The sequence below is a fragment of the Taurulus bubalis genome, assembly GCF_910589615.1.
Source record: "Taurulus bubalis genome assembly, chromosome: 11".
NCBI lineage: Eukaryota > Metazoa > Chordata > Actinopteri > Perciformes > Cottidae > Taurulus > Taurulus bubalis.
Window position 1 is genome coordinate 3,955,927 of NC_136599.1, and position 22,151 is coordinate 3,978,077.

At 43.9% G+C, this 22,151-nt stretch overlaps 1 protein-coding gene across 1 annotated transcript in view; it reads right to left on the bottom strand.

The window, feature by feature from the left end:
- LOC306743825 (poly(rC)-binding protein 4-like) overlaps positions 1–22,069 on the bottom strand; it is a 24,300-nt gene extending 2,231 nt beyond the window's left edge. Inside the window, exons 1-12 of the mRNA XM_079226388.1 lie at positions 21,964–22,069; positions 21,774–21,797; positions 19,546–19,578; positions 17,248–17,364; positions 12,587–12,718; positions 10,742–10,870; positions 9,533–9,607; positions 8,006–8,077; positions 5,667–5,708; positions 5,500–5,575; positions 4,979–5,028; positions 951–1,120 (exon numbers count right to left, since the gene is read on the bottom strand). Of these exons, the coding sequence (XP_079082514.1) occupies positions 951–1,120; positions 4,979–5,028; positions 5,500–5,575; positions 5,667–5,708; positions 8,006–8,077; positions 9,533–9,607; positions 10,742–10,870; positions 12,587–12,718; positions 17,248–17,364; positions 19,546–19,578; positions 21,774–21,797; positions 21,964–22,038 (995 nt within the window). The 5' untranslated portion in view covers positions 22,039–22,069. The remainder of the gene's footprint in view (positions 1–950; positions 1,121–4,978; positions 5,029–5,499; positions 5,576–5,666; positions 5,709–8,005; positions 8,078–9,532; positions 9,608–10,741; positions 10,871–12,586; positions 12,719–17,247; positions 17,365–19,545; positions 19,579–21,773; positions 21,798–21,963) is intronic.
- Positions 22,070–22,151: the final 82 nt, after the last annotated feature.

Below are 22,151 nucleotides of genomic sequence, written 5' to 3' on the forward strand. Positions count from 1 at the left end.
ACAATATATATTTATGGTAGTTTGGGTATTATAACGCACAGATAGTCCTAAACTATGTATTCCTAGGTAAAACACGTATGCACGTAACCTGTTGAGATATAAAAGGGTCCCCTGATCAGGGGACCCTTTTATATCAGGAAAATCAAGAACAAGTCATGGTATAATTCCCCCCCGCCAAAAAAACCCATGTTAGTATCACATTAAACATAAAAATCAGGGCTACAATAATATACAATCCCCATGTACAGCCTCTAAACACAACTCAAACAATAAATAGGATTAGGGGTCAGGGTTAGGGTGTGGGCTTGAAGGGTTAATCATGAATGAGGAAGTATAAAGACCTCAAAAGGTTGGCGGGAGTGATCTTCCATACCAGGAGATCGCTTTTCGACGTTGAATTATTTGTCACGTAACGTCACATCCGAAGGTTATTTCTTTTTCCTCAACGAAGCTCAGTAGTTTTGTTGGCTAAACCTAACTAAGTCGTTTCCCGTGAAGACGGAGGTTTATTATTATGAAAAAAATGAACAGCAACCTTTCCTAAAGTGTCATAGGAACCGTTGAATGAGGATACGTTGATGTGGTCTGACTTACACAGGTGCCCTAGAACATGTTGTGCATTTGAAAAGGATGTTCTCAAATATAAAAAAAACATTTGTACGCACTCCTTTTAAGTGCCCAGATTTGTTCCATCACCTGTTATCACCATTATTTACTCTCTGACTTCTCCTCCTGCTGCATAAAGATCCCAGAGCTGCACCGCAAATCCTGAATCCCAATAAGTCAGTCAATACAAGCAAGGCTTTTACTCGCTCCGTCGAGGCCAATCACCCCGGCAGCACTAAGACCCCTCGTTATCACTCATCGCTCCACGGGGTCACCTTTGACCTTTCCTCCTTTCTTTTTTAAACCAATGCATTTCCGTGAGGCGGTAGACGGCGGGTCCTCACCAGGAGGTAATGAGGTACTGGGCCAGGTTGATGCTGACCGGCGTCCCCGTGATGGTGACGTGGCGGTCGCTCGTGCCGTCCAGCTGGCTGCCGATCTTGATCTGCGCTCCGGACACCTGCCGGATCTCGTTGATCTTGGTGCCCTGGCGGCCGATGATGGAGCCGATCAGCTGCGACGGAGAGAAGAAGAAGAAGAAGAAGCAGAGACGGAGGGAGAGGAAGAGGGTTCAATGAATCGGCAGCTTTTTTCTTCTTCTTCTCATTGGCGTCAAAAACACTGTTTTTGTTGCAATGCTATAGGGCTGACTTGCTGTAACGCAGACCACTTTGAATATTGCACTTACACTGTCGTCAGTGGATTGGTCATCTATCATGCATGTCAAAAGCCCCCTCACCTCCCCCCTCCTCTGGAGCCTCCCTTAATTGCTACTGCGTGAGCACCGGTGAAAGAGCCGAGAAGAAGAAAAAAAAAGAGGCACATTTGCCTCTCATTAATCTGAGTGGCTAAAAGGTTATTGATTCCTCGGAGTGGTGATGACTTCCCAAACAAATCACTTCCCAAACACACGCCAGCTGCAGATGCATCTCCGCACTAATGGAAAAACATAATGGGTGTGTGTGTGTGTGTGTGGGGTGCAACTCAAATGCATAACGGGCGCAGTCCCGGCGGCTTGAGCCCCCGAGAGCGGAGCATAGACATTGACACAATTTGATTTTCTTTTTTTATTATCGCATTCCCAAATACGTTATCACTTTTTGTTCCTGGTTTCATTATAGCCAGCCTGGACCCGCGGGCCTATTAGCGACAATAGATATTCGCCTGAGCCCAAGCCCGGGGCGGGTCGGCTCAAGTGTGGGGCGACGGGGTTACGCTGCCAGATTTATAGCGAGTGAGACAGACGGTGATGAAGTACTTGTAGTGTGTGTGTGTGCTGGCAGCTTAACGCCGGCTGACGCATGGGTAGAAAATACACACACACACACACACACACACACACACACATACGGTGCTGCACTCGCATTCCTTTCCTGAGAAGTGAGCAGCCTGTTCCACTGTGTCTGATTTGTCACACGGCGACCTGGTCGCTCCGCCGGACTATTATTGGCTCAGCAGTTTATTCAAGGGATGGGTTTGGGAGGGGGGGTGGGGGGGGTACACACACACACACACACACACACACACACACTGATAGCAGCCTAAAGAGCAACTCCAGAGACAATGGCCACTACAGGCCTCAAATCACAGATAACCCGTCTCGTCCACTGAGACATAAGACTCTCCAGAGGACTCTGGCCTTTATCTTTTTTTTAAACTTTTTTTCTACCCCAGCTGTCAATAGACACCAGCTGTCAACATCCCCTCCCCCGCCCTTCTATTGTGTGCATGACCTCAGACAACAGCATTCCCCTGTGAACAACCTTCTAAAATAAACAAAATGAAAGAATACGCAACCCAGAGCTAAATAAATCACACGCTGCTGTGTTCCACGATGGCATCAAACGCGGCGCCGTACGCCAGCGGTCCTCACCGATGAGAGGCCTACATATCGTTGAGTTCCTGCTGAGTCATTTGAAAGGACACACACACACACACACACAGACACACACATACACAGGAAGGAGGGATAGGACGGCGAGGGTGCAGCCATTTTTCTTCCGGCTAAATCTTCCTCGTGCAAGAAGTACAGTGCATACTGCTGACTGGGTGTTCTCAATGCATCTGTGTGTGTGTGTCTGTGTGTGTCTGTGTGTGTGTGTGTGCACAGAGCAGGATTGTGTGGTTGGCCGGAGGCGGCGGCGGAGGAGGGCGGGGCTATAAGTCCTCTCTTCTGGAACAATGGCTGCAGCGCACAGCTGTCCCTGTCACGTATGGCGTAGGACTCCCTCGCTCCTCTGATGCATTGGTGGAAAAAGCCTTCAGGCATTTGAGAAATGTTGTTGACGGGGTCACGGCTCTATATTCTAAACGCTGCGATGCATTTGATTGTTTGAAACTTTTCCTTTTGTAATTATAATTTCATATTGTGAAGTCCAACATGGTTTAATTCCAAAAGACTACTCAAAGATTGTATTAGTGTCGCCAAATACATTTGCATTATTTCTTCCACAGTCTTCTTCTTATCATTTATATCTGCAGTACACCTTTGAGCCACACGGGGGAGTGAATGTTCCTATTGTTTAGATAATTGTAGCCGACGTTTATATAACATTGAATAACTGAGAAGTGAAGGCAAGGTTGAAGTGCCTAAAAGCTGCATTCTCTCTCCTGACCACCAGGGGGTGACTCCTCTGGTTGTATAGAAGCCTATGCATCATGTGTTAAAGCTGCATTCTCTCTCCTGACCAGCAGGGGGGTGACTCCTCTGGTTGTATAGAAGCCTATGCATCATGTGTTAAAGCTGCATTCTCCCTACTTACCACCAGGGGGTGACTCCTCTGGTTGTATAGAAGTCTATGCTTCATGTGTTAAAGCTGCATTCTCTCTCCTGACCACCAGGGGATGACTCCTCTGGTTGTATAGAAGTCTATGCTTCTTGTGTTAAAGCTGCATTCTCCCTACTAACCACCAGGGGGTGACTCCTCTGGTTGTATAGAAGTATATGCTTCATGTGTTAAAGCTGCATTCTCCCTACTAACCACCAGGGGGTGACTCCTCTGGTTGTATAGAAGTATATGCTTCATGTTTTAAAGCTGCATTCTCTCTCCTGACCACCAGGGGGCGACACCTCTGGTTGTCTTCATGTTTTAAAGCTGCATTCTCTCTACTGACCACCAGGGGGTGACTCCTCTGGTTGTATAGAAGTGTATGCTTCATATGTTAAAGCTGCATTTTCTCTCCTGACCACCAGGGGGCGACTCCTCTGGTTGCATAGAAGTATATATAATTTATCTCCTCAGTAAACATTGTAAAACATGAGTTTATGCTAAAATGCTGAACTCGAGGCTTGACAACAGCAATAGGTGATGTTATTGTGACACAATACATTGTTATTGTGACTACATCTTTCATTGTTTTGTTTGTTTTTAACAGAAGAAGGAAATAGCACAATAACACAATCTCATAAAGCGACGTGTCTGCTTTACCTGTTCAAGGTAACACGAGGTGATGTGGAAATGGTCGGGAACATTTATTTATGCGCAAATTCGCTCTTCCAGCGTTCATAGATGAGGCCTTCTGGGACTTGGGACGCAATGGTATGTACATTTCTTTTAAAGCGGATCCTCATAAATACAACACACACACTGCTGTAAAGACTCTCAGACGTGTATAAGCCTGCAGTCGATGATGATCCTCAGTAGACGCACCATGAACCTGTACACGTGTGACTCCATTTTTAAAAGATGCACGTCCTCGTTAGGAGCTTGAGGAAGTCTTTGGTTTTGGTCTTTTCGGAGGATTTGTTGATGGCGAGCTCCCGAACGACGTTTAATTCTTCTGGATGAATGCGCCTCTGTGAATTACATCACGCATCACAAAGGACTCTCTCTCTCTCTAATTTTCCTAAATGAAATCCCAAAAAGAAGCTCAATCTGAAGGTTAAATGTAGCCTGACTTTATTCGGAAGAGAATCCAGATTCGGAGAGACGTTTCATCGAACCCCGGCGGAGGCTAAGTGAGGAGGGGGAAAGGATCCTCGTCTGTTTTCTTATTGGCTGTTTTGACAGCAGACAGCCTCTAAGTAGGTCAGGGAACATGAGAGGATTTACCGAGCACCCATGGGAGCCACTCTAAGACACTGCAACTGCAGCCCAGACAATAACGCGGCGAGGAAAAAAGGATCCATATCGGCTCAGAATCCCTTTAACCTTGGGCTGGTCCGAGGCTGAGATAATGAGGATAATTAGGAAGCTGCCGACATGTTTCCCGTCTCTTATTGAAGCCGCTACCCGACGTCTTCTGCAGCCGCCGCCGCCGCATGCGGAGTCAGCCGCTTGTTGTTTTTCTCGTCGTTCAGATGGAAAAGGGAAGGGGGATAAACAAAAAAAAACTGAAAAACATAAAGAATAAAAAAGTTGCTCTTGCTTACATCATTGGGGATCAGCAGCTCCTGAGATGTCTGAGAATTGGAGTCCATCCCTGAGAGAAAGAAAACACAAGCGTGGGCTGAGCAAAATTGACATATCTGACATTTTTATATTCATTCAACTCCTTTAGTCAGTGATGCCACACAAACTGGCACTGATATGCCGGGAGGGGAGAAGGAGGGGGGAGGGGAGGGAGGAGGGCTGCTAGATATAATAAAGCAGTTAATTTCCATTTTTATAGACCGGTGTTTAACACGGCGCTCATTCTTCTCCGTCTCCCCGTCCTCTGACTCTGCGGAACATATCATTTCGCATAATGGAGCGCTATAAAAAAAAAAAACTCGCCTCCTCCCTCCTCACTGACCCGGGCACATTATCTGACAGCGAGCTTTTTTTTATTTTCTCGGGTCTGAAAATCTAGTTACAGATGGAGGAGCGAAGACGGGGAAGAAAAGAAAAAAAAAAGACTCCGCAAAGCTGCTTATTTTATGTGGATTTAATTTATCAACCCGACTCCACTCACCAGGTATGAGGGAGGAAGCCGGCTGGGCCATCGGACTGAGGCCCTGCTGCATGGACAGCTGATGCAGCTTCGCCATCTGCGGAGGATCAGAAAGCAGAAGTTTGGGCGCGCTCTAAAAAACCCACAGACGTCTCCATCTTGCATCGTAACATTTCCCGAGGCCGTACCTCTGAGTGTGGAATGCCGTATTGGTTTTGCAAAGTGTAGGCCTGCGAAAGAGAGAGAGAGCATCCTGCATTAGGTAAATTACGGCAATAAAACATCACACACGGGCAATAAATCCGCAGCCTCCTAATGGAAGCACGTCACCGTCGACGCTTGTGTCGGTTTTTGTTTTTCAGGAGAGGCGAGGTGAGCTCTGACTCACTGCGATAGCGGCGCGTTGGGGTTTTATTTGTGCAGGCTTTGTTTAAAATATGCATTTCTGAGAGTTCTGCCACAACCATAAAGGTGAAGTGAATTCTGCTGGTGGTTGTCACGGCTTTAAAAAATGACATATAAAATATTTAACATCCCTATCCAAACACGGTGAGCCGAGTAATCCTCAGACCTCGATGTGAGCGGTGAACGTTAGAACCGGCTTTACTTTCCCAAACGGTTCCACTTCTATGTTTCATAATAATAATAATGATGATTGCAATATCAACACGTTTTTCTCTTGAAGTTCTTTGCCAAACTTGGCTTAACTTGGCCACTAAGCATTGGTATTAGACTCAATAATTTCCTGTTTTATACGTTCAATTGTACCAAATACATAATTTTTTGCTGCCAAAAAGTAATTCACAGACAAATAAACGTCTAGTTATTTTCCCTACATAGTGGCCGTACTGATGCTTCGGCTCAATTAGACCACAGGTAAGTTTTAACTACCTGTTAGACCTCTAATGCTGCGTTCAAGTTCAACTGGGAAGTTGGAATTTCCGATTTCCTTGTCGAAATTTTTTAACTGGAACGCCGCCTGAAGTCGGATTTGTTCCACAGAAACCCCAACCTCAAAATCCAAGATGGCCGCTTTGCGTACAAGCGGTGAACACGCTGTCGTAACATTCTGTCGATTAGCAATTTATTAATTCAAGTATCAAGTCGATTAAAAACAATGCAAGTATGTTTGTGAGCTGTTAAAGAGGCCCAACCGTCTCCGGTTCCCAACAGGAAATTAGGATTTAATTACATTTTCAAAATGGACTTCCCCCACATTATTGAGATGGCAACAAAAACACACCTAATAACTAAAATATCTCAAAACCAGGACTAAAAAAAGCTAAAAAAAAGAATCTGCATGTCTAGAAAACCACGAGAGGGAAGAGAAATGCTTTGTAAAGCATAAATAGTCTTCACTTTAGATGAGTCACAGAACATACTTTACTAATACTTAACCAACGAGTAGTAACTACTTCAATTAATCATGAATTGCCGCTTATTAATCATCTATTAGTCCTTAATACATCATTTATAGAGTATGAAAACCCAAAGCTTATTAATCAAGAATGAAACATTTACAACTGTGTTCATGAATGAGTTGTAATGAGTATTCATGTTGGAATGATGTTTTATAAAAGATGAATTCAGTGTTAATTCATGCTTTACTAATGCTAAATAGTGTGTACTTATTATAAAGTGCTACCGAAATGTTTTTTCCTGGACTTTCAGCGACGCGAACCCTTTTTTAAATGATTTGCTAAAACCTTTTATTACTTACAAACATGTGTATTTCTTTCAATCCATTTTAGTTTTCAATCTCTCCGTGTGGTAACAAAGGATGTGCTCGTCTGCGCCCTCCTCTCATTATCTTAAATAAAGCAGACTCCCATATGTTAACCCCCTTTTCTCTCGTTTTAACTTGGTTTTCTATCCCACCATCTATCTGTCCATCTGTCCATCTCCTCTAACTGCATCCTGCCTGACGCCAGCTGTCTGGCTTCTATTACCAGTGCATCCTATATGGTCATAAACTGGAGAGGCCATTACAATGCATTAGAGCTGCGTTCGTACAGGAAAAAACACCACGAATTAGTAGCGATTATCTTTCAATTTACAGCATGAGTGATCTGAATCGTGAAGTCTTTATATATCATTACCCACAATTCATTTGTTTTCCAATCTGGGGGCTGATTTGTCAGAAGCTGCTGTTTTCTGATATTACGAGAGTATCTGCTAGTGCCGTCATGGGAGGAAAACTCCTGTAGCCGAAATGTTTCTGGTGCAGAGCGAAGGCAGGACTAAAAAAAGAGACGGTGTGTGTGTGTGTGTGTGTGTGGCGGCGTCGTGTTTCAGAAGGGTTATAGCTCTTCAGACGGGGTAGAACAATAGCCGCAGCTTTAACGCTCAGCTGTTGTTTTAAATGCCTCGGGCCAGATGTAAATTTGGACATACCGCACAACCCTCAGATCCTCACAGCACCGCCCTCCCCCGAAACCCATTCCTGCAGCCGGGGAGCAGCTTCTGGAGGTATTTATACATGCAGAAGAATGGAGATTATTCACAGACTTAGCGGACGTCCCGTTACCTGCTGGAGGTCCAGGCCGGCCTGGGTGACGGAGTACAGAGGGTGGGGTGCAAAGTCGGACGCCTCGTACACCTAGAAGCACAAAAGGGAGAAAAAACGCGTGTCGCTCGTTACTGAAATATCCTCATGTTTACGAAGTCCGGACGCTCATTAATCTGTGACGATGAGGGAGCGTAAATGTGTTCTTACCAGCTGAAACCCTCCATGTAAAGAAATAATGAATAAAAACGTCCAATTTCATTTTTTTTTCTCCCGCCACGCTCTTTTGCAACGGATCAAATTTGGTCTGCGATGGGCTCTTGAGGCGGCATTTCTGACACTTGAACACACCTAACAGGCTTATGGGCCATGACTCATCCTCCTCCTCATCCTCAGTCCCCTTCCACTTCATTTCCTCCCCCCTGACCAATTATACACATCCCCTTCATTAAAAGCCACCTCCCGGTGACCAGGGCCTCGCCCGCTGGGTTTAATTTGATGATTATTATGGGCAATATCAAAAACACAAAGCCGTTCCATGACCTGACCAGAGTCTGATGCGGCACAAACGACAACTATGCAGAATATCTGCTGCTGCAGCCGCAGGAGGCGGCCGACCTCGCTGGCTAATCTTGAGCCTCGCTCCACGGGAGGGAGGGAGGGAGGGAGGGAGGGATGTCCCTTTCTCACTCAAGCCCACCGTCACCCACTCCCACTCCCCCACCCACGACTAGGTGGACATCTGTAGTTTTAAGTGAAATGTCTCACCAACTATTGGATTGTCCGCGACAAAAGCTGGATATTTAATAACTTGGTTTCAATCCATTAATCTTCCTCTGAGCATCACCATCAGGTCAACATGTTTAATTTAAACTTTGATTTGTAACCGTGTGGCAGCCTCGGGTTCTGAAAAGTGAAGCCAATGCCTCTGGTTGTATAGAAGTATATGCTTCATTAGGTGACTCCTCTGGTTGTATAGAAGTCTATGCTTCATGTGTTAAAGCTGCATTCTCTCTCCTGACCACCAGGGGGAGACTCCTCTGGTTGTATAGAAGTCTATATAAATGACTCTACTTCTCTTGATGTATTCCCTCAGTAAACATTGTAAACATGAGTTTATGTCTCAATCTCTAGTTTCAAGTCTTCTTCAATACAGCATGATGTTCATTTAGTAAATTATGGTCATTTAGAGTCAAACAGACCATAAAGCAGAGGACGCTTTAGGGCGGGGCTACAAGGTGATTGACAGGTCGCTACCAGAGACGTATACGCCTCACTCTACCGCAGCCAAACTGTCAAAACTCAAGGCTTCAAACCGGCAGTCTATAAACAACACCAGCCGTTGAGTAAGATGATTTTGTCTCATAAATTCTCAACTTTAATCTTGAACATTTCTTGGAATATTACCCTCTTTCTCCTGCTCTTTAATTATCTATTTTTTCTTTCTTTTTACCTCCCAATTGCCCAAATACGCCAGCGTAGAGAACCACCGTTCTCGTCCATCGTAGATAACCGTCCCAACACGTGTGTGTGTTAAAAATCTCTCACCTGGTTCCCGGCGATGAGGAGGGCCGCCGGCGAGGGACTCGGTCGGTACGGGATGGTCGCGCCCTTCGGGGGAGACTGAGTAGTCAAAGAAACAAGACGGGAGGCTGAAATAAATCTCGTAGACGTGGATAAACTCTCCGAGACGACGTCAGCACGTCTGTCAAACAGCGAGACACTTAAGTGCAAATGGCGTGCGACTCTTCGGTACATTAAGACACAATAATGCTTAATGATGAGCTAAACTGCTAATGACACTGACATTATTCCCTTCCTTGTTTTCCTTTTGATAATATTAGCCGCTCATTGAATTATTGAAGCATTGCGGCGAGAGCTCTTTGTTGATAATAGCTCTGAGCTTCAGTTTGCTTGTGGATAAATCAAGCATCCACTGACAAGGAGACATTTGAAGATAAAATTCTTCAAACACCAACGAGGAAAGGAGATTATCCAGAGTACACGACACCGTATATCTTATCGGGGGGAAACGCTGCAGTGTTGGCGATACAGTTTCGGCTTTTTTTTTTTACTGCGGGAGCAGTCACAGCAAATTCTTTGTATAACTTTGCATAATTTAAATCTCGGAGCCAAAAGCGAGAAGCCCGCTGGTACAGAATCCTAATGAAACTCGCAAAAAGCCTTTGAAGAAAGCCCAGGAAAACTGGATCAAACTAGCAATTAGTCAGTCAGGTCCAGCTGCAGCGCTGAAACAAAAAGGACTTGTGCGCTTCCATGAACACACACAGGGAGAAACTGTGCTTGGGGTTGTGTTCTTTTTTCTACTTCTTCTTCTCTTTTTATCGCTCTCATCCTCGATTTTCTATTTTTCTCAAGAGACCTTGGTGTCTAAAGGTGGACGGATTTAGCTGCAGGCCAGTTTGTTTTCTGTAAGCAGCTCGGCGTCCTCTCCGACAACACTGAGCTCTGACCCGAGAGCCGCGGCTCTTTTGACTCCTTTTGACTCCTTACCGCTCAAAACTATAAAATAGCTGCGCACTTCCTTTGACATTTCCCACGTCGGATAAAGACGATGTTACAGAAACGCAGAAGGCTACTGCGGCGGACTCAAAATGCATTAACTTCCCCTGGAGCGGACTAAGCCTGCACACTAGTGAAACTAAAACATGCACGTCCACGGTATTAATTCCCATCATGCACCGACAACGTGTCAGCGAAGGTGTGGAGTGAAGAGAGGAATCGTGCTCTTCCTACCTCCAGGATTACTGTGCAGATGAGCCTGACACACTGGATTACAGACTCCTGATTCCCAGATATCGTCACCCCTCGCTCGGTGGAGTTGGGCAGCAAATCCCCGGCCACCTGTATCTGAGCTCCGGTGCTCTGCGGATGATAGAGGGGTCGGAAAAGAGAAAAGATGAGTTTGACTCCAGAGATAAGACGAGTCGGTATCACTCTCCCCCGCTGGCTTTTGCTGACCTTGTGTCTTTAAACCTCTGCTGACGGAGACCGACTATGCTGGAGTGTGTTTAACGTCGAGAGATGAATGAAAAGTCACCCAATATTTAGTTGATATAAATTCCGAATAAAGCATGTCTGAAGGCAGGGAGGGCTGCTTTTTAAAGACTGCGGGGTTTTTTTTGTGACGCCATTGTTGAACGACACACGCATGTGTCCTGTGGCAACCAAACAGAACCAAACAAATCTGTAACCGAAACCGATTTAGGAGGGTGATAAACACGGGCGAGAAAATCCATCTTAACCGCAGAAAAATCGACTGGATGCCATCGGACGGCGGAGGTAAAATGAGAGAGACGCTATTTGTAGAGCGGGACCGAGCTGAAGTTACAGCGTCAAACGTCTCTGGCATCGGATCTGATGAGATTTAATCCTATTGTTCCAACTGGGACTGAATGCAGTCGGGAGTTTTTCCCCTTTTGAAAGTTGCCACTGCTGAGTCATCATGTTTGTTGTGCCGCTAAGTGATCCGGACCACATTGTCTTACTAATTTCCTGCCTTAATGGCCTAAATCCATTTTTTATTCTGGGTGCCAACCTACATGTAAGTGCAGATGCCATCACTTTAGGGCCAGGCGGAAATATCTCAGCAACTATTCGATGAATCCTAAATACTTTAATGAACCCCTGATTTCTCCTTCCGATCAAAAAGAACTCTAACCCTTTTGTGCAATGCTTGATGATCAAATACCTACACATCTGACGTTCCCATCAGCCTCAGCTGTGTTTTCCTGCTCATAAAGTGCTGCAGGACTGACTCCTACAACCCAGACATGAGTCAGCATTTTTTTGCAGTTCCGCTTCCCTCGTCTCAAAGTCAATGCGCCTTTTTGGTTCGATGCCTGAAAGGAGGTCTGCGGTTCACACGGAAGAAAGTTTAACGTTTCTTTCTGCAACCTAAAATACGTCAGTAAATATTCCTCTGGTAAATTTTAAAGCTTTAAATCTAAATGAGACGACGACTAGACGTCCTCACTAGAACACTAGAACCTCCTTTTAGCTCCTTCATTGCCTCTCGATAGCGTTTTACTTCTTCCGATTGTATTCACGCTTGTTTAAAAACGATTAAAAAAAAGTTTTTTGGGGGGGGTTTGTACGGGGGAAACCATTGCGACGCTAACTTCCTGGTTGGCATACAGAATGACATCATCCAGAGTATCTCGATATGTAAAAAATACCAGGATGTTCCCCTGCGTCTGGTTGCATTTTGCAGTATTCGAGCCAGAATGCTTCTCTGCTCATCTGAAGCTCTGTTTGCATTGTATGGCCGGCTCCGACAAATGATTCATAGCATTATTACTTTACACCATTTTTTTGCTGCAGATAAATATGATCACCACATTACTCAATCTCAAAACTCAATTACACCGCGATACCAGAATGTGAGCCTAACATGTATGAATGGAAACAAGAGGACTTACGTTAATGTGGCACAAAACGCAGCACTACTAAAACAACAACAACAGCAGAATTGTTGGAAAATGAAATATCTCTCCCTTCCAGCTGCAGTTTATTTCCCCTCATTCTCCAGCAGCAGATTAATTCTCCTCATATTTCAGTGTTCGTTCTCTTGCCGCTCACCTCTCGGATCTCCTTTATCTTGGCCCCGCCCTTCCCGATGAGAGAGCCACACTGGCTGGCGGGGATGACCAGCCGCAGGGTGACCGGGGGCTTGGAGCTGATGGTGCCGTTGGCCACCAGAGCAGTCAGGTCCTGCAGGGAGAGGAACAGAAATTGTGGTGAGAGCCGGCAAAGAGAAAGCGAGAAGGAGAGAGAAAGAGAGAGTCCCAGTGGGAGTGATCAGGCAGCAGAGGTCAAGGTGGAAATGGAGAGAGGGAAAAGCCACTGGAGGGTTTTATCTCCAACAATTAGGACTGAAGAGGCTTTGAATTTCACATGAATATAAACACAATTTGTATCCTCAGTCCTTACTCATTCAGTTACTCTGATGAATGTTTTGAATATTAAAATATCTTATTATACCAAGTGCACTTACTTTTACCTCAAAATCCCAAACTATGAAGACCAAAGCAGTGACAAATCCCAACATTGCCAAGCTTAAATTCTACCTCATAGACCATATATATATATATATATATATATATATATATATATATATATATACATATATATGTGAGTCTCTATTCAATATGTGGAGGAGTGGCATAGAAACGCCGTCTACATCTCTGGTAGCGACCTGTCAATCACCTTGTAGCCCCGCCCCTAAAGCATCCCCTGCTTTATGGTCTGTTTGACTCTAAATGACCATAATTTACTAAATGAACATCATGCTGTATTGAAGAAGACTTGAAACTAGAGATTAAGACATAAACTCAATTTGGTGACCTCACAAAACGCATGTTTTTGGCCATAACTTTTTTGGACTGACATGACGTAAACTGCAACTTGACTGTAACTCCCGACAAGAAAAGCTCATAAGCGATTGATGAACTGTTCCTTTTAAGGAATACTGGACATTAGGCACACATGGAGGAAACCTCTTAAGAGCTTAGGGAAAAAACAACCAATGAAAAATCATAGCAAAATGCATATGAACACATATCAATGTCTGATGAAACTGACATCCCAAGGAAGAACGGGTGCAGAGTATGTCTGTTGGATCAAGAATCTCCCTGATTTGATGTTTTTCCCGTGCAGCAAACATCCGGTGCCTGCTCCCTGTGGGTGGAGACTGAGCTCTCTAATTAATGAACAGTGTGTCTCTGCGAGCCTTTTGAAATGCAAATACGCTGCGCTGTCTCTCGTCCCATCAGAGTTCAACACACAACGACGGGAGGTAAAGCCCCGTCGCTCGCTTTTAGTTCGATATAAGAGGAGGGCAGCGTGGCTGCGTCGTAAAAAACACCTATTTTTAAGCCCTTTACTCAAAAATTGCATACTCAAACTAAAAAGGGTGCATCTCTGCAACCACTAGGGCTATTTGAATAATGTGGGTGTTATAATCAAAGGTACACGTGAGATTTTGTTCAGATGTGTAAATATCAGTCTGTATGTTACTGGTTAAGAGTAAATGAAGATGACACACAGAAAAAAATGAAAAGGTTTCAGGTCCGCCTAGAAAAAAAATCACTTTCAGGATGATTATGTCTTTGAAATGATGCAGCTGTAAGGTCCAACTCTAACCCAAATCATAACTCAATATGTGAACATTCTCTAACCCAAATCATAGCTCAATATGTGAACATTCTCTAACCCAAATCATACTCAATATGTGAACATTCACTAACCCAAATCATACACAATATGTGAACATTCTCTAACCCAAATCATAGCTCAATATGTGAACATTCTCTAACCCAAATCATACACAATATGTGAACATTCTCTAACCCAAATCATAGCTCAATATGTGAACATTCTCTAACCCACATCATACCTCAATATGTGAACATTCTCTAACCCAAATCATAGCTCAATATGTGAACATTCTCTAACCCAAATCATACACAATATGTGAACATTCTCTAACCCAAATCATAGCTCAATATGTGAACATTCTCTAACCCAAATCATAACACAATATGTGAACATTCTCTAACCCAAATCATAGCTCAATATGTGAACATTCTCTAACCCAAATCATAACTCAATATGTGAACATTCTCTCTGCAAAGGTTGACTTTGATAAAGTGAAGCAGAACAAAGTTAGAGAGGCTTTAGAACAGAGAACATTCAGACGAGGACTCACAAATTTGCGCACATCTGTGACATTTTCATTTTTCCATGTACCAAACCATATATTTCACTTGTATATTACTTATGGTGTTCAATACATCCAAATATAGCAGTTTTGGGGCTTTTTTTCATAAAACAAGCTATGATTTACAGTTTTATATAACAATCTCTCAGTCTTTTTTGATTTTAAAAGGTTAAGGGAGCCGCTAAAAAACGTATTCCAGCAACCGAGTGACGTGGCTCCCGCGTCTATATTTAGCGAGGCGGATCAGCTTCTCTGACGTCTCGTGTCGTTAGAAGAGCGGCTCGTCTGCGCAATCAGACTCTCAGACTCATTTTGCTGATTTGATCTAAAAATACGAGTCTTAACAGCTGTGAACGTTCCCATACTTTCCCTGTGACAGCGGATAATAAGCAGAAAAAAGCTAATTCAAAGCGAATAGGCTGCAATAAGACGGCGCTGCTCACACAAAGAGTTGGCGGGCTTTAATCCTCCATATACGGCTCCAATGCAGGACGATTATGTGGCTTTGCGTGCACGCTGTGCCTCGACATGCATGCACGATGCTGCAGCACGTGTTGTGCTAGCATAGCGTTTCTCTCTTCACACTCTCGTGGCAGCAGTCGATGGATAGATATATTATTTACATGTATCTTCCATTTTATTCATATAATCCACTGCTTTTGTGAACTTAAGACCTTCGGTAAAACTATTTCTTGCACCAAAACAGTTCGACCAGCTGAGTAAAGTTATGTTTTCACAAGAGATATGAAGAATTTCCAAAATCGAGGTTACATTTTTCATCTTTAGGGCCATTTTATGACTTTACACTTCAATGGTGCCTCGTTATATAGAGAGCTGAGATTGTTCTGCAATTTTTGGTGTAAAACACATGGGTATATACAGTATCTCATATGCAAGTGCCTTTAAAAAGGTGAATTTAAGAAAATCCAGAGGGTTAAATTCTTTTTTGAGTTCTCTTTTACCTATTTTCTTTAACATTGTTTGTCCCTGTGTCTGACTTTCTGTTATGTTATATATAATATCTCTTGGGAGTGATATTCGAGTGGCCTGCAGAAAATAAAATGATGGTAAGAAAGAGGGTTTGCAACTTTGGGACCCACGAAGATTTAAGTGCACAATATTCATTAATATTTAATTGATATAGCAGGTTCAATATGGAGGATGATACGTCCGTGTTGTTTTCTGTCTGAGTCTGACTGTTCGTTATAATTATTTTGTTTGAGTTTGTGTGTGACCTGTATAAACAAAATGATTGAAAGAAAGAAGTGCCAAATGAAATCACTTGTGTAATAATCATAACCCATTGAGACGGAAACCAAACGGCAAGTGTTCACACTCAACGACTCCAAAAAAAAAGCAGATTAGTCCTCCTCCCTTTTTTTTTCTTCTTTTTATTAAATATGTCACGCGTACAATAACTCATCTATGGTGGGTCAGCCAAACGCATTGCCATGGAAACTCAAAGACTTTCACAGGGTTGAGGAAAATAGGTGAGTGCGAAAAAAAGATATTTTTAATGACTGCTCTGTTTACCGAGCGGAGAGTCTCACATGTTGGTGAGGACGGATCTCATCCCGGCGTATTAATCACGGCGGTGATGGACGGCCACCAGCGGCGGATTAACGGCGGGAGGAAGCGGCTCATTAGGAGACGACGAGGAGGTTTGTGAATCCTTCTCATTAACGGGGACAAACGAGCATAATTTGCACTTTTTGTGTGACTGAACACAATGTTGACAAGTAAAAGATTGTGTGTGTGTGTGACGTGGAGCTGAAAATATTAATATTTTTAAAAGGAAACTGGAAACCAATCTAGTCAGTCTGGCTTCTATGCAGTTTTTTTTAATGTTTGTATTATTATGGCTTATTCTTATGTTTTTATGCTCCAGTTTTAGTAGGTATACATATATTAGTTATTTAATTTGTCTCTAATTTTCCCTTTTTATTATTATTTTGTACGATTTTAGCATGATGCATTTATTCAAACTATTTTATTTATGTATTATTCTTAACTGTATTGGATGTGCTTTTTTTCCGTGTAGTTAATCATTTTTAAATTGCATTAAATGCGTTTTTTAAGGTGTTTTAGTGGATGGCCCAACAGTTTTTGACTATTTTAAATACACATGATGTGCAGTAAAGTTATTTTAACAACTTTGCTGCACATCATGTGTATTCAAAATAGTCAAAAATGTTTTTTACAACAGCAGCTATTTCACTTACATCAAATTTTCCTCTCGCGTCTGAAAGTGCAATAAAACACAGTTTTACCCTCCATCACTTCACTTTAGAATATAATCGATAGCGATAAAAGCGCATCATGTCGAGAGCTCAGGAAAAGCTTTCTGGTAAGTGGTGAAATCAGAGGGTTTGTTTCTGCACTTTCTTTCATTATTTTGGCTCCACAAAGACATCCGAAAGCTCGCTTCATGCCATCGCTCCCTGATTGTTTTTCCCTCCGTTTATGGGACATGACGACATGAGCGGATTTCACTGCTAATGATCCTCAGTCTGCAGCTTACCTCCTCCAGCTTGTACGTGATCATGGTGAAGGCTCTGAAGACGCAGTCCGTGGAGCCGGTGATGGTGATGATCCTCTCTGGACAGGAGCCCTCTGAGATGTTGACCCGAGCGCTGCTCTGTGGGGTCAGAGGTCAGGGGAGGGTCAACATTAACGCAGGAGTTTGACGTTGGTTCTTTGTGCTAAAAATACGCTTATTTGCTTCCTTGCTTTCTTGCTTTCTTTCTCAGTTGGATGAGAAGATCCATTGTCCTTTTTTTTATGTGAGGCCATTGTACAACCAGACGCTTCTTAAATTAGCTTAGCACGATGACTGGACTCACGAGGCAAACAGCCGGCCTGTTTCTGTCCAAATGTGGTTAAATGCACCTCCCAGCACTCATAAAACCACAACTTGTTGTTTTTACACTTTGTTCTCGTGCTGATGAAACAAGGAAGATATAACTAGTTTACTCAGTACGGCCTTAAGAGGTGCTGGTTGACTGCGCTAACATTGGACATAGCCAAGCTAGCTCATTTAAATGTCTTGAATTACAAGAAATAGGAAACAAGTAACAAATGGATGAAATATTAGTAAATGCATATAACTTTATCAACATACCACACACACACTAAGTCAGAGGGAAAGGTCCAAAGGTTAAAAATAATCCACCTCTAATGCTCATAAATTAACACCGTATGTTTCATATTTACCAAAAACAGAATGTAAAAAGTAGTTAGTGGGGTTAAGCGTCTAACTTTCTGGAGGTGTTTCTAGGCCAATATTTGTATTTTTTATTCAGCTTTCGAGAAAGCCAGGCTAGCCGTTGCGTCCCCTCTTCATGCTAAGCTAAGTCTTGTAGTCAAGAACACCTAAATGAAGACCAGGAGCATATCGAGACCGAGACGAGACCAAGACTTTGAGGCCACGTTTTAAGACCGAGACCAGATCAATGCAGGCCCCACACTGCAGTGTTAGACTGGAGCACGCAAACCAGAGTCACTCCTCATTCACGTAAAAAGAAGTCCGCAGAAAACAATGGAGATTCCTCGCAGCGTTGCTGAGGAAAAATTGGACTCGGATCCCGACGTCTGGATACCCAGATCTATATGACTTTAACACGTTACCATAAGCAGGAGGTCAAGTCAATCTACACTGTTCTCTATAATACTCTATATGTATAGAGATATGTATGTACCATAGCGCACAGCTCCTGGCTTGTGTTAAGCTAACGTTGTCGCTCGTCAAAACGGGTGATGCAAAATCACTTTACGGACATGAGAGACACGTTAGTCTTCTCATCTAACACTCGGCAAGAGAGCAAACAAGCGTTTCCCCCCCCAAAAAAAATCAAAGTCAAACACTTTGGTTCATCTCCTCGTGTGTCGAAAGCGCTTCAAAGCGTCCGAAGACACGGCGCTGCCAGCACACCCGAGGGAAGGAGGGCGAGGAGGAAACCGAGAGCACATCTCTGTATCGCGGACTGACAACGTAATAGTTTCATCTCGGGGCGTTTTTGGCCTCGGATGACGAATTCTCCCGCCCTCCTCTGCCCGCGTCCTTGAGTCGAACTCGCGCGATCAGCGGGGCGGACGGCGCTCTGAACCCGGGGGGAGCGTTTCCTGCGGTCACTCCAGTGAGTCATGCTCCCACTGTGACTGGAAGGTTCCTGACAGGAAGAGACTCATGCAGTGGGGGAAGTAACAAAGGCCAGAACCGGCTCCTGGGCGAACGGATGACTGACTACCATGAGTGAGCGGTTCACCCAGCAGCTCCCACGACCTCGCCGATCCTCCGTTTTATCCGTAAAAGTCCAACATAAAACCGAAGGAAAGAATCAAACGTACTGCCGTGGCGTCAGCCCAATTATTTCTCAAATACAAAGAGTTAACCAAGCGGCGTTAGTTTGGCTGCACCCTTGAGGTAAAAAAAAAAAAAAGGTTTACTGAGGAGCAGACAGTAAAGAAGGACGTTATTTTTAAGCAAAGAAAAGAAAGACAATGGATTTGGTGAGAGAGCAGCAAGAAGAAGGGAAGTGAACAAGGATTTAAATTGAAAAGGTGCCGTTTTTGCCCAAAAGGCGTTTCATTTCCAAGCTGAGCTTTATTATCAATGCAGACAGAAAGGACGCCCTCTGAGACTGAGGATTAAAGTCAAGTTTTCTCTTGACATGAACCGGCTTGTGGTCAAAGAGAATTGGTCGTTCCTTGTCTTTTTTTTTCCCCGTCTGTATGTTCGACTGACAGCTAGTCACACACACACAAAACACACACACACATTAAACATCACATGAAGCAGACAGAATCGTGGCCACGGTACCTCTTCTCGTATTCGCTTCACCGTCTCTCCTTTCTGGAAAAAAAAGAGAAGATGAAGGACAGCGTCAAACAGAGATCGGGACGCGTGCTTTGTCGGCGGCGGCGGCGGCCCGGCGGGTCCTCGACCTCTAAGTGAAGCCGGCGATGTCAAACCACGAAAAGCCTGATTGGAATTTAGCGGGTGCAAATTGCAGCTGGAGTTTCAGATGCGAGAAGCAGCGCAGCGGCATCTCCAAGAGATACGAGACGCATCTGTGTGTGTGAGTGTGTGTGTGAGGACCTCCTGCCAGGGACGAGAAGGTTTTTTTTGGACTGGTGTCCCGCCGCAGCACATCCTCTGCTGTTTTTTAGATTGCCCACCCTTTGCTTTTTGGCATAAGCCATCCAAAAAAAGGCATCCAAAAAAAGAGTGAGACGACACAGCCTTTGATCGTCAGTGGATGCATCTTCATGCATCCACTGACGATCAAAGGCTGTGTCGTCTCACTCTTTTTTTCATGTTTTCTTCTACATGTTTTCATTCCAGCAGAATGTGGTGCATTGTGATTCTGGTGTCGGCCTTCTATTGATGAGAGAAAGAGCATGAGAGGTTTGGCAGAGAGACGGAGTGGCAAGTCATTAGTCCGAGTGCTCCGGATCAAGTGCTTCTCTTCTCTCTGCCGAGCTCGTCTCTCCTTCTGTTCTCTTATTTTATGTTTTAGATATTTTAATTTCTGCAGCACATATTTTCCTTTTGTCTTCTCCTGGTGTCTCTTTGTTCGGTGTTGCCGGTGTTGTATTACGAAGGGCGCCATAGCCGGAGCCACCGGTGCGGCATAGAGGAGCCGGGCACTTAAAGGGCCCACGAGGGGCCAACTCCGTTTCAGCAGGAGGCTTTGCGGTCGATGCACTGATGCTTTTGGTTTGATGGACTATTGGGGAGAGCTTTGGGTGCAGCGGGTTTGGTTTGATGCAATTACACTCAAGACTAGGATTGTTGTTTGTGTGAGGAACGAATATATTTCAAAAGGGCTGATTATGAATCTACATAAAAGGTTTATGGCTCATGGGTCGTCAGCTGGTGTTCCCCAATCAGGCGGTCGGATTGAGGCAAATGTGTGAGTTATATGAGGGATTTAGAGTCTGTACAGCCTACAACATCTTTACCCTGTTTGCTGCTGTAATCCTGACATTTCCCCACTGCGGGACTAATAAAGGAATATCTAATCTAATCTAATCTTCTATCCTTGGGGAACAATGAAGGAGGGATTCTATATTGACACAAACATTAAAACAATTGGGAATACATTTATTAGGAATGATTCAACAACTCCAAATAGATGACACATATATATATATATATATATCCGCAGTCACTATTCATTATTAGCGAGCAATCGACACAAAGATGCAGGAGTCCGGCCTACAGGACTCTCAAAGCTGCGCTCCCATCTTTTATGATATATGAATGTAATGAGGGTTGTGCTGTATCTAAAGTTTAGATTTTGTTGTAAAGGTGACGCCTTCTTTTGCAAGAAAGTTTGTTTGGCTGCAAAGGTTTGCTGAATGTTGGGCAGACGATTGCATTCCCATCCGTCGATACTTCATCAAAGCCACGAGTTTCCACGCCAACTTTTTGTCTTCAGGCTCGTTGAGAGTGACGTTAGCTAAACCTGACTTGACAAGTTAAACCGTCTTCTCTTCCTATCAGCGGTTTCCACCAATAGGGACACTTATCAATGGCGTCAAAGCGGGTTAAGGTTGATTCCAGTTCGGACAACATTCATGTGTTTTTGGTCTCAGTCGACTAAGATTTCTACAGTCGATTAGTTGATGCTTTTTGAGACTTCTGAGCACATCCACACAAAAAAACATTAAAGTGGATATTTTGTGTGATTATTTATGGAGAAACTCGGTTTTGCAGATCTTGAATTTGTTCGCGATTACACATTTTGAACCATCCCTCCTTTCCGTAGGTCTGAGTGCAGCTAAGTATCTGTTTATCATTATGGATTTCCCTTCTTGTTTTTTAAAGCCCGACCCTCGGTGTGTCTGCAATTACATTCTGTCCCTTGGACAAACGTAGCTGTTGACCCCTGGGTAAGATCAATAGAAAATAAATACAAATTTAGATTCGTCCCAATCCTAGCATTTAAAAAATAATCAACCTCATCTGGTAAATGATTAATACCTTCATACATTTATGCAGTATTTTGTGTAGCAGAAATTTCAAAAAAGAGGAATTCTCACCTTTCCTATGATGCTGCCAACCTCCTAGAACACAAAGAGATGAAGGTAATTACAAAACCTTAAAGCGTTTCCTTTTTTTTAACGAATTCTTAGAATTTCTGGCATGTAATTTATACGTCGCTGACAAATCTCGTGCTCGAGAAAGGGCTGAGTGCTGCTCCTCATTTACTTGAAGCCAAGAGCGTCTTACCTTCCCGTGCATGAGCAGCCGTAGTGTGAGGGTCACTCCCAAGCCCCCGTCTGCAAAGTCCTGCTCACAGTTCATCGTGATGTGGGAGTGGCACGCAGGGAGACGCATGAACGAGGCTCACCGCTGGACGCACGGTCAGACGAGGGCTCGTTCTTTAGCTCTCCGAGGTCCTTCAGTGCCGCTCTGAG